The sequence below is a fragment of the Chiloscyllium plagiosum genome, chromosome 21 (assembly GCF_004010195.1).
Source record: "Chiloscyllium plagiosum isolate BGI_BamShark_2017 chromosome 21, ASM401019v2, whole genome shotgun sequence".
Lineage (NCBI taxonomy): Eukaryota > Metazoa > Chordata > Chondrichthyes > Orectolobiformes > Hemiscylliidae > Chiloscyllium > Chiloscyllium plagiosum.
Window position 1 is genome coordinate 13,277,827 of NC_057730.1, and position 17,404 is coordinate 13,295,230.

The window sequence follows — 17,404 nt, forward strand, 5'->3', positions numbered from 1 at the left end:
TCTTGTGGAGGATGCACAGGCCTGTCTTTGTATCTCTGTGATAAAGGGAGTGATTGTCGAAGGTAGTGCATGGATGCTAGTCAGGTGTGCTGCTGTGTCCTGGACGCTGTTGAGCCTTTCTGCCTGTTGTTGGCGCTGTACCATCCAGGCAATTGGGGACTATCCCATCACACTCCTGACTTGTGCCGTGTGCACAGGTTTTGAGAAGTCAGGAGGTGAGTCACCTAGCCTCTGACCTGCTTTCGCAGCCACTGTATTTATAAGGCTAGCCCAATTCAACTTTGGTTTAAGGTAACCTCCAGGATAATGCAGGGTTGGTGGAAAGGGTGTTCAGCGATGTAACCATTGATTGTCAAGGGATATGGTTAGATTCTCTCTTATTGGAGGTGATTATTGCCTGCTACTTGTGTGGCATGTATGTTACTTGCCATTTATCAATCCAAGCCTGGATATTATCCAGCTCTTGCTGTCAGTGAACCTGGGCTGCTTCAGTATCTGAGGAGTTGGGAGTGCTGCAATCACCAGCAAAGATTCCCCTTTCTGACTTTATGATGGAAGGAAAGTTATTGATGAAGATGGTTGAGTCGAGGGCACTACCCTGGGAAACTCCTCACAGTGATGTTCTGGAGCTGAGATGATTGACCCGCAACAGCTACAACCATCTTCCTTAGTGCTGGGTATGACCCCCCCAACCAGGGCGAGACTCCCCCTGATTCCCATTAGCTGTGGTTCTGCTAGCGGGAGGTTTCTTTGCCCAGACCTGGCCGCTTTATTAGAATTGCAAAGGGAAACTGAGCCACAGTATTTTGTCTTTTGCTTTGGTCTTTTGTGGTTTGCAGTGGGAATGGCGGGAAAGTCAGCCAGAATTTCTGAAGAATCCTTTGAAAATAGATACATTCTTTTAAAGTGGAGCGATGTTGCTACCACAATGCAGTTCTGCAATGAAATCAGTGTGGGAAACTGTGACTCTGATATGTATACAGTTCCTCTGCTTTCCATCCCAGAGTGACTTTGACAGGTAATCACCTGCTCACTTTGAACTGGTGAAAAAACACAATGTAAATGAGGTAAAGCTGAAGAAGCAAGAGGAATTATCTAAGGTGTGAGCTAGTACTTTGCACCACTCTGAAAACACGCCTCTCTTAAGTGGCAATGTTATTACAGGCTTGTATGCCATAAACATCTGTTTGGAGGCAAATTGGCCGACACAATAGACATTTAAACATCACAAAACCTTCCAGACATGGCATTATTACAGCAGATCATTGCTCCGCCATTATCTTGATCAAGCCAGGCCTCTGTTAACCCTCAGGCCTTGAATCCTTCATGACAAGATCATCACCAGATAAATTCCAACCAAGAAGCCCCTTTAAGCCAATTGATCTAATCTTTCCCAAACTCTAACCCCTTGCCCCCATCACCTTCCATCTACAGCAGCTGGATTCAGCGGGCTGATATCTGCAAGGCCTCATTTTGAGGTGTTTCAAGTTGTGGTGAAAGTCTCCTGTATGTGGGTTATTTTAAACTGGACATGTGACTTCAGCTGAGTGCCCATATGCAGACCAGCCCACCTTTGCAAATGCTAAATCTTTTCAATGGCAGTGTTCGACACCAGCTATTCCCAAGTTGATCAGATCCGTGCAGTGAGTCTAAGGAGTATACCCTACAGAGATGGAACCACACAGGCACGATCAGCGACACTTCACTAATATAGCATGAATGAAATGCATGGAATGCCTGACTAGCAAGGGGCTCAAAGGTTATCAGGGAGAGGCAGGGAAGTGTTGAGGGCACGATCTAATCAGCCATGGTAATATTGAATGTGTAGCGGGATTGAGGGGCTGAATAGGCCTCCTAATTTGTATGCAATGGTCAGGCTTCTTAACTATCCTATTTGCATGTCAAGTCGTAGCACTGTAGTGAAAATACAACCAGAGTAAATATGTGGAAGTCAGACTGGTAGTGCTCTGTGTAGTTTTCTGTTTAGTACAAATAGATTAACAGCCTTCTGCTTTATAATGCTTGTCACTGCAAACCATAATTTCAGTCAACGAGGGAGAGAGGGAAAAAGTGACCCCAGAACAAATATGGTTTTCATTAACCAGGCAGAGCCCCCTTTTGATTCTCAGAGGTGTTAGCTTGACTGATGAATAAGGGTGAAGGCATTGATTTTATAATAGAATTTCAGAGCGACTCCCAAGATTTCAGGGCCTTGGTAGTGCTTCATAATAAAAAATAAGCCTTTTAATAAAAAAAAGAGCCCCGTGATAGGCGTTAGTGTGGCAATAATGTGATGTTGCATTTTCCACTTTTGTTGCTATGTTTCCGGACTGTGCCTGACACAGACCAGCCCTCCCTCTAGCAATCAGCTGTCTTGCACAATACTCGACGGACAAAGAACATCTGGACTTCCTTTTTTTTGGGGGGGCGGGGGTAAAGGGTAATAAAAACCCCACATCTTTCTCAAATCTGGAGGCCAAGAACTTCCTGTGATTGTCACATGGCCCAGTTGGAAAAACGTCCTTACTGTTAAAGAAAATGACTGAACAGCAGTGTGTCTGCTTCAACCTAGCCCTGACTTAGCTGCAAATGTAATGGGAGTGATGCAGCCGTTTCGTATCCAAACCCAGAGGGCAGCGAGACACATGAACAATGCAAAAAGCCTTAACTTCACCAGGTTCCCTTCAGCCTCTTTTATGCAAAAATGGCCTGCTCCTTGGCTAGCACTCATGTCTCTGAGCTGTAAGCTCTTGGGCCGAAGCCACACTCAGGAGACTTGAGCAGAGAGCTAAAGCTGATCCTACAGTGTGCTACTGAGCATGTGCTGCACCCAGGGGGGCATGAGACTGGCACCAGAGTCTGGGAGACCCCAAGAGAGAATAGAGTTTGTTTTTAATTAAGAGGGAGCCACTGGGAATATGTCGAGGAGTTCCTGCTTTGTTATTGTAGGCAGAGCCCAGTTGAGCTCTGACAGGGTCTACACGTGGTTTTTGTGACACTGAGAGGAAACCCTATTATTGCTGTCTGCATTAAATTAAATATTACATTGCTCTATTCTGCTCTTTATTAAATCTACGCTTTGGTTCATAGTCACAAAAGCAAAATACTACAGAAACTATAAACTCAAATTAACATCTGAAGGTGATGGAAGTATTCAAGTTGGGCAGCATCTGTGGAGGCGAACAGAGTAAATATTTCAGGTCAGTGATCGTTCAGTGACCTGAAATATTAACTCTGTTTTTCCTCTACAGATGCTGCCTGACCTGCTGAGTACTCACAGCACTTTCTGGCCCTAATTTGCTTCACAGCTGATAACTAGAGGGCATAGATTTAGGGTGAGAGGGGAAAAGTTTAAGAAGGACCTGAGGGGCAATGTCTTCACGCAGAGGGTGGTGCGTGTATGGAATGAGCTGCCAGAGGAAGTGGTGGAGGATGGTACAATTGCAACATTTAAGAGGTGTTTGGATGGCTATGTGAATAGGAAAGGTTTGGAGGGATATGGGCCGGGTGCTGGCAGGTGGGACTAGATTGGGTTGGGATATCTGGGCGGCATGGACGGGTTGGACTGAAGGGTCTGTTTCCATGCTATACATCTGACTCTATAAATACTATTACTGAGCTGGACAGTCAAGTCCCATTGAACACATTTGTTTTACACAAATTAAACATTTGCCTTCATAGGTAGGGGAGAGCATGTCTATAATTTTGAAGGGGAAGTGGGAACTTTTGTTCTTCTATCCCTTGAAGTGAATAGAGTGTAACCTTTATCTATGTAAATGAGGAATTTTTCCTTTAATGGTGGATCTTATGTTTGGCATTGGTTGAAGTAATGTTGACTGAGGGGTGCAACCTACTAGATGGTTCAAGTACTTTGCTGACAGATGTCATCAACTTTGTATATTGTGGTGATGATATGAGCCAAGTCCTTCTCTTTGATTATTCCATTACCAGCTTTCAGCACCTTTTCTATTATTCCCAGGGTGCATATGTTAAAAATTCTAATGCCAGGAATGACTACTCAAGTATTGTGCTGTAATGGAGGTGAAGTATAGTGTCAAGTAGAGATAAATCCTATAAAAAGGAACTAATAGAAAACCAGTCTAACACATTTAGATTTTTTGATCCTTGCTGTCTTTGTCATGTCTCTCATTAATCTCACCCCTGCTGTGTGTGGTTCCTATACACCCCCAGTCACCACTGGGTGAGCAGTTCCCTCCCAACCCTACTGACTCTATAGATCTAGACTAGATATAAGCAGTAATCTAGATAAAGTGGTCCACATTAAAGCTCATTGGCTGGTGAGAAAATATCAACAGCCAAGATTGCAATCATGTCAAAAGGATGCCTACCCACTGACTGTCCTTCCCTGTTCACTCCACACAGGCTGCTCTAAGTGGAACTTAGTTTTTTGTTATTGATAGATAATGACAGGATTGTGTATGCCAATAATGCTCCTCAGTCAAATAGATTGCAGATGCTTGCCAACCATTCACGTGTGCATTATCAAACCAAGTTCGGCATTGGATCTAATGAGGTGTTTGAACATGGGGCGAAAATTCTTAATTCAAGAGGTAGATGTTAACAAGAAGCAACAGAGTTTGTAGAGGTTTCTGGAGGCAATTGAAGAGCTTGATGTTTTTGACAGTGAAAAACGGACTTGCACAAGTAAACCTTCTGGATTGAAGCAACGCCAGGTCCTAAATGGTGGAGGTCAGAGTTGTGCAAGGAAATGTTTGACAACAATGCTGAGCATTTTAACAGTGAGCTGCTGCTCGCCTGCCAGCTGAAAAGTTTAAGAAGGACCTGAGGGGCAATGTCTTCACGCAGAGGGTGGTGCGTGTATGGAATGAGCTGCCAGAGGAAGTGGTGGAGGATGGTACAATTGCAACATTTAAAAGGCATCTGGATGGGTTTATGAATAGGAAGGGTTTAGAAGGATATAGGCCAAGTGCTGGCAAATGGGACTAGATTAGGTTGGGGTATCTGTTTGGCATGGACGAGTTGGACCGAAGGGTCTGTTTCTGTGCTGTACATCTCTATGACTCTATTTAATCCATCATTCTGTTAATTGCTGCATTGTGGATGCTGTTGTCCACAAATGGGTGCTATATTTACTCACAGAACAAACATCACCTTGTTGTAAATGAAAGACTTTAGGATGTTCCTGAAGAGCACAATAAAGTACTTTATAAAGGCACCACATTTTCATTAGTAAGTCAACAAATGTAGGCAATCTCATCCATTCATGTGCACCCAGAAATTGCTGGAAAAGCTCGGTAGGTCTGGCAGCACCTGTGGAGAGAAATCAGAGTTAATGTTTTGGATCGAGTAAGCATTCTGCAGAATTGACTCTCGATGATACTGGAGCAAGTGCATTTTTTAACTAAAACGATACCCAGTGATACTTTCGACCGTAACCCTAGAACATGACTAACACGGCCAGAAAACTGAATTGTCAAGGGTGAAGGGAGCAAAGAGCAGAACAAAAAGTGACATGTTCTGAATATCTGCTGCTTCATAATTGTCATGGGAAGTGCCACCAAGTGACATTGCCGGTTTAAGTACAAGCCACAAGTAAGTGCAGTGCTGGGTTTGAAAGAAATTATTTGAATCAGATTTGTAGAAACAGTTTTAATGTCTTGCAATGCCTTGGCATATCTCGAGAGTGTGAAAGGTTCTGCATTAAATGCAGGTTCTTTCTTTTCATCCCTGGCACTACATAGACCAGTATTAGACATGTCGTGGGTACCAGTTCCTTTCTACAATCCCTCCCAATGCCACTGCCTTGGCGATGTTGGCAAGGAGTGGAAAGAACAAAAAGCAGCCATCTGTTTCTCAATGTTCCTCATTCCAAACTAATTAAAGCAATTTCAATCTGGCCTCTTTTAAAGCATAGTTTGCGATACTAATTCAAACCATAAGCCAGTGATAACATAGAAGAATTAGGATTGAGAAAATGTACAAGGATTGGGACGTTTTTAGTTTTTAATGTTTGGATATTAAGCAGGATGTTATAAACCATATTAATACAAGATTAGCACTGAGTATCCAGCATCTGCAGTGGGACTTGTTTCAATCACAGCTGCAGAATATTACGTACTGGCAGCAATGAGTGAAAGTGACTTCTGACTGAATGCTCCTAATTTTTAATATATAACCACAAGACTTAAGGCCATTCTCTATATTTATAGGCACGCAGTATTGCTTCTCAATATATTTTTTATGTAGTGAGGTGTTGGGAATTGATGAGAAGTGGTTTGTGGATGGATTCTGCCACTATGGGCACTTGGCTCATAATAACCGTCAAGTACAATGTTACTTCAAAAATTGATGCATAGAATATTCTTTACAAAATCCAGGAACCTCAGCTTGCTGGTGATTAGGTTCTGCTGGGCAAATATCATCTCTCTTGCTTTTAAATGACCAAAGGTGGCCACATCAACTTCCATACACCCTTCCCCACACCACAAACCCAGGTTTACCTTACCCTATCCACGGCTAAGGTTAGCTGATTGAAAAATGTCCTCCTCCAGCAAACAGCTCTAGATTCTTTGGTTCTTATTATGATGACAACAGCAGCGACTGAATTGTTTCAATCAGAGGAAAGAAAATCTCTCAAGTATCAAACATTCTGATATGCTTTTGGTTGATGAGCATAGATTACTGAAGAATGGCCTTTGTTTTATGATCAAGGAGCCAGGTTGTGTAGCACTGGGTATCATAGAATCCCTAGAGTGTGGAAACAGGCCTTTCGGCCCATTAAGTCCACACTGACCCTCCGAAACACATCCAACTCAAACCCACCTTATACCTGTAACCCTGCATTTCCCTTGGTTAATCTACCTAGCCTACACATCCCTGGACACTAGGGGACAATTTAGCATGGCCACACCTAACCTGCACATGTTTGGACTTCCCACACAGACACAGGGAGATTTTTCAAACTGCACAGACAGTCGCTCAAGTGTGGAATGGAACCCAGGTCCCTGGCGCTGTGAGACAGCAGTGCTAACCACTGAGCCACTGTGACACCCAGAAATGTGGCCTGTCAAAAGCTGGGGTTATCTTGAATGCAATGGCACCAGGGAAACGATTTGAAGAAACAAAAGCGCACTTGTATTTATTCCCTTGGCTCTTTCCTGCTTTCAGAGTTGTCCCTTGGGGAAACAGAGCAGCCAAGTTGAGCATATTTGGCTGTCACACCCACTGCCCGATTCCTCTGGCTTTTGGAGGGGCGGGGTGCTGCACCAAGAGGACTCCGTTCCCGTCTCCAAACTGCCCCATAGACTCAACTGCACCTATCTGAACAGGCAGTCATGACTTTAACATAATGGATGGAATGTCAGCCTCAGGTTTAGGTGGGTGAAGAGGGTTTTAAATGAGGTGGGCGGTTACTAGGACTACACACTGAAGGTTGATTGCTCTTGGGATGGGAGAGAGCTTTGCAGATGAGCTCTGTCCTCGTTTGCACTTTGACACAGGATAGCAGTCAGGAGCAGGTATATTCGGATGAAACTTCCCTTTCCAGCCAATGAGCAGGATCCTAATGAGTGCTCCAATGCCTGGCTCATTCTAAGCATTAAAGCACAAGAATAAACAATTTTGTATGCACAAACAGGGCACTGGGGCTCCTGAACTGCAGACGTGTAAATCCTGCCGAGTGATTTGTATGCCTCTCTGCTCTGTGTCTTTGGGAAAGACTGGCTGAGTTTATTTAGAATTACAACATTGAAGCTAAGAGACGTCATATAATATCCACTGGTCAAACTGGTCTTCTGCACATAATTACACTTCTTTCTGCCTGTTGTTTAGTAGGGCAAAGGAAGTCGAAGAAAGGGACATTACTCAGCTTCTGCAGGGGAAGTTGAGCAAAAATTGGCAATTAGGAAATATTTCTTGACTTCCTCCCCTAACACCCATATGTTTCCTCAGGCAAAAGGCTGCATTAGGGTAACTAAGCTAACACAGCCTTAACTGCTCCTCTTAATAAAACCATGTTTTGCGGATTCATTAAAAAAGGTGAACGCCTTGTTATTATATACAAAACACTGAGCTCTTACTGTGAGCAGTCCTGCTGTGTGGTAATGTTTGGTGTATCTGCGTGTGAACTCTATGCTCAAATACTTTCTCTCCTGTCCAGTCTGTTGCAAAATAGAAACAGCTCTCCTTTGCATAGAGCCAAATATGTGGTTTAATTGCTAAGAAATCTACACATGCTTGGGGGGGGGGCTTAATAAATAGACGCAAGGAATTCAAACACAGAGGAGTTATTTTAAGCCACTACAGCTCCCTGCTTAGCCCTGAGCTAGAGTATTGTGAACACATCTGTGCACCACAGTTTAGGGAGTGTCTCAGAGCCTAGGAAGGACCACAAAGGAGATTAACCAAGTAGTACTGAGGGACTCTGGTTCTGACGAAAGACTAGTGACATTGGGATTGTTCTGAGAACAAAGTTAGCTAAGATTAGAGGTGTTCAGAAATGCTGAGGCATTTCGATAGAGATAATAAGAAGAAACTGTTTCTCCTGACAGGTGGGTCATTTAATGGAGGACAGAAATTTCAGACAATTAGCAAAGAAAATGACAGGGAAAAGGTGGGAAGAAGATCTCTCTTACATGGTGAGTTGTTACGAACTGAATTCACTGCTAAAAGGATGCTGTAGGCAGTTTTAACAGGAACTTACAGAAGAGAATTAATCAGAAAAGGGAATATTTGCAGGATAGTAGGGAGTGGGGAGAAGTGGATAGCACTTTCAAAGAGTTAACACAGGGCCCTTTATCCAAATGAGTGAGCCAAGGTTTAATTCCTGGCTTCCTTCATAGGTCTCAGTTAGTGCATTACACTTCCCAGCAGCACATTGGGCAGGAAAGGGAAGTGCAATGAATGGGGATCCTGCTGTCTTCCCTCTGCTGAAGGCCACATCTGTAATGTGTGTGTCAACCGTTGTTGTCACGTCTGAGGTGGAGAATGGTTACCTGTGCAAGAAAGGCAGTCAGTAACCACAGATTGATATAGCATCTTCAAGAAGAAGCCAGTAAGACACATGGGAGAGGGGTCGCTGCAGAGATGTTCAGAGAGGAACACATTCAGATGATGAGCTGGAAATCACAACCCGGTCCACTGAGCTTGCCCCACACTCGTGATGCCTGGAGTGTCATGACCACCAGACAGTTTCAACTCCCATAAGATAGAGGAATAGAGGTAGACCATGCCGCCCACCGAGTCTCCTGCACCATTCGGTGAGATCTGATAAGCCTCATTTTCCCATACACAAACCCTATTTCCAATTCCTGCCCTAAGCCCAAGTAGCTTTGTGGTTAAGCTGAAAAACAGAAAAGTAAATGCATAGCCAGAAACGAGGGGCTAGAAGGTATGGTGGGCAATCTGGAAAATGTCTTACTGACCTTCTGCAGTGATCAAAGCAGCCCAAGAACCTGCATTAATCTTGCATGGCCGTGTCCTGCCAATTGACTTTCAGAAGATATGATCTGCTCCAGCTGGATCTCAAATCACTTCCTGTTGAGGTCAATGTATAAACAGCAAGGCTGTTAGTCGAAGTGAAGGGTGCGTTTTTTTTAAGTTAGCTGTTATTGTGTCCCTTTTCTCACTTTCTAACCCAGGACTAACTGTCTGCTATTTCAACATATTAACAAGTTCCATCCCCATCAGCCAATGAAATCCCATTGTGCTTAGAGACATATGTGAGATGTCTGCAAACAGACAACTCTTGGTCTCTCCAAAACCTTTTCTCCTCAGAGAAACATCTGCACTAAAACGTTTAATTTTGAAAGGTTGCTATTTTTACTCGAGGAGTTGGCACTGTTAGTCTCTACATGTCAGAGGCAGCTGGTGAATTATGTGATATTGTTTGAGCATGAGGCCTGGGAAAGTCTCTGGGTTTGCGATTGGCCCGTTTTTGGTGGAAAATTAAAATGTTTCAAGGTTTGAGTTAAACCAGGCATGTAAGAAACATCTTTTTAATCTGGATGACTCTTGCATTTTTGGTCCTTTCATCTCTGGCAAATGCCTATAACATTCTATATAAAATAGAATGCTTTCTACCTGCAGCTCTATTCTTTAATCCGGGTTCAACCCAGAATAAGCCAACTCTCAAAGAAAGCATCATGACTTCAAACAAATGAAAATGTAATTTGATTTTGCTGCTACATACAGATGCTACATACAGACGCACACATACAGACATACAAAAACACAGGCGCGCGCGCACACACACACACATACAGACACACGCACATATACATACTCTCTCTGGGTTTATGTGTGGCATTGATAGCTGACTTCACCTCCATACTGTCCCTGGAGACTGTGTTGCCAGTATCAAATCTCCAGCACCACAATTTTCATTTCAAGATATGTTCCTGGGGAAAGTGAATACAGAGGAACCTCGATTATCTGAATCTCGGATTATCTGGCAAGATTGCAAGGTCCTGATGCTTGGCTAAGCTATGTTTTCTGGCATTTGATTATCCAGAATTCGATTAACAGACAGAAATACTCCCTGCCTGTGTCCTTCGGATAATCGAGGTTCCTCTGTATTGCTGACAGCAACAGCATTGGTCACCCATCTCTCATCTGAGGTTTGATTTGTCAGGCCACTACAGGCCAGTCAGCTGTTGTGGGTGTGGAGTCACATCTTGACCAGATCAGGTAAAGAGCTAAAAGCTGCCTTTCAGAAAGGACATTTAGTGATCCAGGATTTCCCATTTGGGAGAGCTGTCACTTTTCTCACTTCCTGGGAACACCCGTCAATCAGGCTGGTGGCAAATTGATGTCTTTCGTTTAAGGTAACTGTTGGGGGGTTGGAAAGTTCTACTGTGGGTTACCTGGGACATATAATTCCTTTTCTTAATTTCAAACTATATTCATAAAATATCTCTTTACATATATACATAGTCACAAACGCAGTTTGGTTCTGTACAGTAGTGTATCAAGGAGACAAACAAAACATGGGAGTTTGACTGTATCCAAATAAACCAAAGGCATCTCTCACTTGAACCATATGTTTGAGGCACAAGGAGGGTCCCACATTGAACTGCACGGATTCCCCAGCAGAAAGACCTTCAGCAGAAAGACCTCAGACAGTGGTCTTTCCCTACTGTGCCTTGGCATCAACTGCCCAAGCTTCAATACGTCCCTCAGCATGTCGTCCTGGTTCTTGGAATGTGCCAGTCTGCAACATAATTCCTGTTGTGGCAGGAAAGATCAGAGTCTTCCGAGTGCCAGTCACCCGATTGTTTGCCTTTCCCACCACTTCGAGGGTAGGGTAAATCCTGCCCACTGGCTGTAGGGTTTTCTTCCCTCAAGGGCATTAGCAAACCGGTTGGGGGCACCTCACACAGAAATCATCAGTGAAAGGTCACTTCCATTGCTACCAGGCTACCTTGATATTGAGAATCGTGCTCATGTATTTCAACCTCAAGCATCCTGCTAAGTTTGGAGTGAGTCAGAAAATGGTCATGGTGGAATTTACATTGTTTAGGAGGAATTCAGGTAAAGATTGAAGAGATTATGCCACTTAATACGAAGGCATGGCTTTTTAATAGAAGGCAGCAGTTGGGGTAAGAAACATGAGGTTTTTATTTGGCACTTCTCCTCGTGTGGAGTTCGCATTTCTTGCTGCTGTCGTCAGTACTTTTTAAACACAGACCACTTTGTTTTTAAGCCGCTCTAATGGTTAGGACAGATTGCTTCTAAACTCCTGTCTAATTAACATAAAATGAATTCTGAGCCTTTCTTCTTACGTTTGTGCATCACCTAACACGGTCCTTTCGTCAACAGCCACAGCCATCCGGGTCTAATATTTAACTCTGATAACCGGGCCTAATTAAACAACGCTAGACAATTGTGGTCTTTACATAAACAGTGGTATGTCTTAGCGTTCAGCCCTGCATACCAATGCTGTGAATTCTCCTTGCTGAAAGGAAGGCTTTTTGTGTGTATTATGGCTGCCTATTAGCATCAAAGAAAGAAAAACATTGCATTTATGTAGCACCTCTCCCAACTTCAGGATCTCCCAAGGTGTTTCACAACCAGTAAAATACTTTTGAGATGCAGTCATGTTGTCATGTAGCAGATATGGTAGGCAACCATCATGTGAATGCATCCCCATTCAAACTTAACGTGGTAACTGGGATACTTTCTGTTTTGTCCCTTTATTGCCTAATCTCTTATTCTGCCATAGCCCACACCCACTTTAAGGGCCTTTACCTTGGCACAAACACGTTCCCTCGGCACCTCACAAAAAGCATGGTATTTCTACTAACTTGAGCCTCGTCAGGAAGTCATGACAGACTGTTCAGCTGTAGGAGTATCACTGCTATGCTCTTTCCCGTGCTGCAGTCATTAGAAAGGAATTTGTAGTTTTTCTGCAGAACTGGGTGTATGACTGAACACGCATAACTATTTTGCAGAAAGTACGTATTTAGCCAGCAAACAATCTGATTAGTAAAATCGAGATCATGGCTGATGAAAACAGTGATTTGCCCAGCAAAGCACAGTGGTATGGACCAGACAAGATCCCCTTCAGAATATATTAAGAAGGTAGCCTAGACCCAAACCTTTTCTAATTTTAAAAGTAAATGTGAAGTTCCAGATGTAATTTGATTAGTCAAACTACTCGACATTAAGCAAAACACAATTTATTCAAACATTATAGTTAAAATACAACAAAAGAAAGAAGAACTTGGAATAACCTAACTCTACTGGAAATCTTAACGGAATAATAGACACAGTGACGGTTACTAATTAACTGTTCCAATATAATAACATCCCGTAAGCACACACTTTGCAAAAACAAAATCAATAAAACAGATTGTCTTGCATGCAGTCCTCCAAACCAGGAGGAAGGAACTCAAAAGACAGCTCTGAGAAAGAGAGCGAGAACACCAGCTTTCAGCTGTAGCAAACAGAAATGTGGCAGCTTTTCACAACCCCAGCAGCTTCTGCTACTGAAAATCTAAGAAACTAAAAATCCCTCTTTCAGGCTGCTTCTATTGTTCCAACTTTTAAAAAACGGATTAAGACTTCACAAGTTATTTATCTTCTTGCAGACTGTTCATTACCTCTGCCTTAAAACCTCTCAAAAAAAAAGGGACAAAGTAACCTTTTAGGAAAACAGCATAGTCACAACAGTAATTGGAGGATAGTTACCACTGATCCTTTACAATGAGCATGCGTGCATCAGGGTAGTAATCTAGGAGGTAAATCTGGCATGTGCAAAAAAAATGAAAACGATACTGTGCATTTAATTGAACAGGCTGCACATAGTAAAAAAAACATTGATAATTATACAGTACATATGATGTAAATAAAATCAATCCTAGTGACTGATTGCAGCACTATCTCTGAGTGTAATTGACAAGAGTTAGTCAAACCTCTCAAGTTTGCCGGCAAATAGTGATGTCACTGTCTGCATGCCGTGAGAAAAGGTCCTCATTCCTGACTGGAGTCTCCTCATACTGCAGTCAGGGCTTGAAATGTCCTGGTTTATATGTTTCAGTTTTGCACACCTCATTTGTAGAATTTATTAACTGAGCCACTTGGGGAAGCTGCAATCGCTGTTTTGAGAATTGTTAAATGTAAAACAAGTTGTGGGCGGCACAGTGGCACAGTGGTTAGCACTGCTGCCTCACAGCGTCTGAGACCCGGGTTCAGTTCCCGCCTCAGGCGACTGACTGTGTGGAGTTTGCATGTTCTCCCCGTGTCTGCGTGGGTTTCCTCCGGGTGCTCCGGTTTCCTCCCACTGTCCAAAGATGTGCAGGTCAGGTGAATTGGCCATGCTAAATTGCCCGTAGTGTTCGGTAAGGGGTAAATGCAGGGGTATGGGTGGGTTGCGCTTTGGCGGGTCGGTGTGGACTTGTTGGGCCGAAGGGCCTGTTTCCGTAATGTAATCTAATCTAAGCAGAATTGTCAGTCTGAGGGTTGCAATGTTCATGTGGTAGACCAGGGACTTCACTGTCACTTCTAAAAGGGAAGGGAGTGGGTATAGAAATCACCCATTAGTTGGAGCATAGTGCTGTTCATGTTGAAGAAACAGTTTCCAACTCGATAATTGCATGAGTGTCCCTGGCCTCGACTCATCTATTGCTGAAATCCTTATCCGTTCCTTCATTATCTCTGGACAAATGCATTCCTGGTTGACCTCCCACGTTTCACTCTCCTTGAAATTGTTAATCACATTTTTGTTGCTGGTTATTAATATGTCCAGTCCTGTTCCCCAGTGCTGCAGTTGAGCAACATCTTGATGCTAACATTCTAAGCATTGTTGCCCTGTAACCTTGCCCCTCCCAATCTCCGCAATCTCCTTCAGCCCCACAATCCTCCGAGATATCTGTACTCCTCTAATTATGGCCTCTTCAGCATTTTCGGATTTAATTGTTCTACTGTTGGTAGCTGTTCCATTAGTTACCAAGGCTTTAAGCGCCAGAATCCCTCCCTAAATCTCTCCTCATCTCTCATTTTCCTTCTTTAATATCACCATCAAACTGATCTCTTTAACCAAGCTTTTGTGTGTCTGCCATAAAGGCTTATTACAGCTTCGTGTCAGGTTGTGCTTTACATCACACCCCCGTAAAGCAGTCTTTGAAAGTTTTATTCCATTTATGGCGCAACATAAATGCAAATTGTTGTTACGGCAGTGAAGGAGATAGGAGAAAATTTAAAATACTTGAACAAATACTTCGTCACTTCAATAGGATATGACCATCATAGTGTAAATTCTGTCAAGTACCAAATGGGTCCCGTCTAATGCCGTGCTTTTTAAGGGACAATACAGCATTCCAAATTCAAAGGGTGTTTAATATTTGGGGGGAAGGCGTGTGATTGCCTGTACCTAGGGTCATATGAAGAAGAGCTGCAAGTTGTCCCAATGCACTGATACTGGAATGCACACTGTGATGGGGGTTTCCAAGTTGAACCTGGGATTGAGAGCGACAATGTTTTAGGAGACGGCCAGTCTGTGAGTGAAACATTTTGTACAGTTGATTTTAACATTGTTTTTTGTATCTGAGTTCTTGCAGTGAAGCAATGACCTTCAACTTTTCCAGAACATTGTGTGCATAGCAATTCTTTTTTACTTTTGAGGGGGAAAGCCTGTTTCCCTACATTACTGACTTTGTAAGAGCTTGCTCATCTCACACATTGACACTGACCTGTCATCCATAATCCGATATTTGTCGCCCAGGGTAAATTGCCTACTGCAGGGAAACCTGTTCAGTAAAGGTTCAGAAATCAGAAAACCATTTATATAACACCTCAGGACATCCTCAACAATTTCATAACCGAAAAATACTTTTGAAATTTTGTAACTGATATAATATAAAAGAGAAAAAGCAGTCAATTTGTACAAGAGATGGAAAGTCCTACAAACGCCAACATTATAATAGTTCCAATGAAGGTCACTGGACCTAAAATGTTAACTCTGCTTTCCACAGATGCTGCCGGACCTGCTGAGTTTCTCCAGCAATTTCTGTGTTTGTGACATGATATTGGTTGAATGAAAAATACCAATCTGTACATCAAGAGAAACCTCCCCCCCGGTTCTAATAATGCTGTAGACTGATGGTTTACAATCCCACTTGGAAGATAGTGTCTCGCACAGCAGAGTACTCCCTGTACTGCTTAGTTTTTGTACACAAGTCCTTGAGCAGAGCTCTAACCAACTTCTGACTCCAAAGCTAGGGCACGACCACTAACTCAAGGCCTCTACTTGTGTGTGGCCTATCTATATCAGATAGCTTGTTATACATTTTACTTTTCAGCTGATCAGCAAGGACGTACTTAGCTGGTTGATGCTTTCCATACATCAGTGTATTCTGTATGTTACAGTAACGTTCTATAATGGGAGAAGTTTAAATTCTGACTACATTGTGCTTCAGCATGTAGTTTTGCTGTTGACGGTTGTGGGCTCTAATTTGTCCATTGCAAGAGGGTTGCAGTTTTCACTGGAAAAAGAACGGAATTGCAGAGGCTCCTTTAAAGATCCCAGAATAAGGATGGCAATTTGTGACTCACTCCCATTACTCATAAGGCAGTGCTTCTAAATTCTGTGCAATCAAAATTAGCTGAGAAAGAAGACACTTCATTTGCACCCATTAATGAAGGGGAAGAAAAATTTAAAGATTTAAAAATATAGCTTTTTGCAGGTTGTTTGTCGTGTACTATCTTTTCTTTTCCATTTCCCTATTAAAATGGATTGCAGTCCCCCTTGATGTTTAAATATATGCATAATCCATGAATACAGCATCTGATGTGACGGGTTTCTCAGAACTTGCACTGGTGATTAGAATATTTGGGACAGACCTTGATCTCTCTGGCATTGTAACTGTGTCATCACCCCCAGACATATCCTTGTCATGAACACTTTCAAGTCACAGTCTAGCACACACTGTGAAGTCGGTGTTGGATTTAAGGACAGTGATAGGAACTGGCACTGTTTTTAAGTCCAGCCTCATTTCAATCCATTAGCTCAGAAGGTGGTTTTGAAAAGACATTGTAAAGGTGGCAGGTTTAATGCTGCAATAATGTATGGTAAGAGTAAATGTTATGCTGCTTGCTTTTGTTGTGTTTTGAATTGAATTGAGTGTAAGCAGGGCGATTTTGTTTTTTTTTATTTATTGTAGAGTGGATAATACTGTGGACAATAAAATAGCAGATCCTGACTGTACTGTCTCTCACCCCCTTCCCCTCCCTCTCCCCACATCAGGTGATGCCTACCCCGGTGGCTCAACTCCTTTTCTTGGGGGTTTCGTCGCCAGTGGCCTAGGGACCTCGACTGCACCTCATGGAACCCCTGCTCCTTTGCCCTCTGACCCTTCCTTCCGTGGACCCAACCCCACAAATATCCAGATGGCACAGCTCTGGGTCGCGCACCCTCCTGAAGGTAATAAAACAAACCAATCATTCTCCACACGCTCGCCGCTTGGGTTTTTACAGGGCCAGACTGAGTCTGCTGGCAGCTAGGATCAGCAACAGGCTCAGGGACCAGCCGTTACATGTGTTGCAAAGTTTTCTTTTTGTTGGAATGAAGTAGGAAAGCAGTAATATCACAGAAACTTGGATGTAAATTCTCCCACTCAGTTCATCTGGAAGCAGTTGTTGCCTGACAAACCACGGCTGTTTGTAACTCTGTTTACTCAGTCGCTCACAATCGTCTACTGTTATCCAATCGCTTGGCAAATAAAGTGACGTTGTTGGTTTAGCAATCCTGGTGGGACAGGGAGGGGTATGTGTGTGTTTGTGTGTGTGTGTGTGTTCACTTCCTCTGCGGTCCTGCACAGTGAATTGTGATAGGTAAAAACAATGACTGCAGATGCTGGAAACCAGATTCTGGATTAGTGGTGCTGGAAGAGCACAGCAGTTCAGGCAGCATCCGAGGAGCAGTAAA

The 17,404-nt window shown here is 43.2% G+C and overlaps 1 protein-coding gene across 10 annotated transcripts in view; it reads left to right on the forward strand.

The window, feature by feature from the left end:
* The window catches only part of tnrc18 (trinucleotide repeat containing 18), a 179,187-nt gene that overhangs the window by 40,240 nt on the left and 121,543 nt on the right, over nucleotides 1-17,404 (forward strand). For 9 of the 10 annotated variants that reach the window (XM_043711267.1, XM_043711266.1, XM_043711269.1 and 6 more), the window contains exon 3: nucleotides 16,724-16,900. The exons of the other annotated variant lie outside the window; for it this stretch is intronic. In XM_043711267.1, the coding sequence (XP_043567202.1) occupies nucleotides 16,724-16,900 (177 nt within the window). The remainder of the gene's footprint in view (nucleotides 1-16,723; nucleotides 16,901-17,404) is intronic. 10 annotated transcript variants of the gene reach the window in all.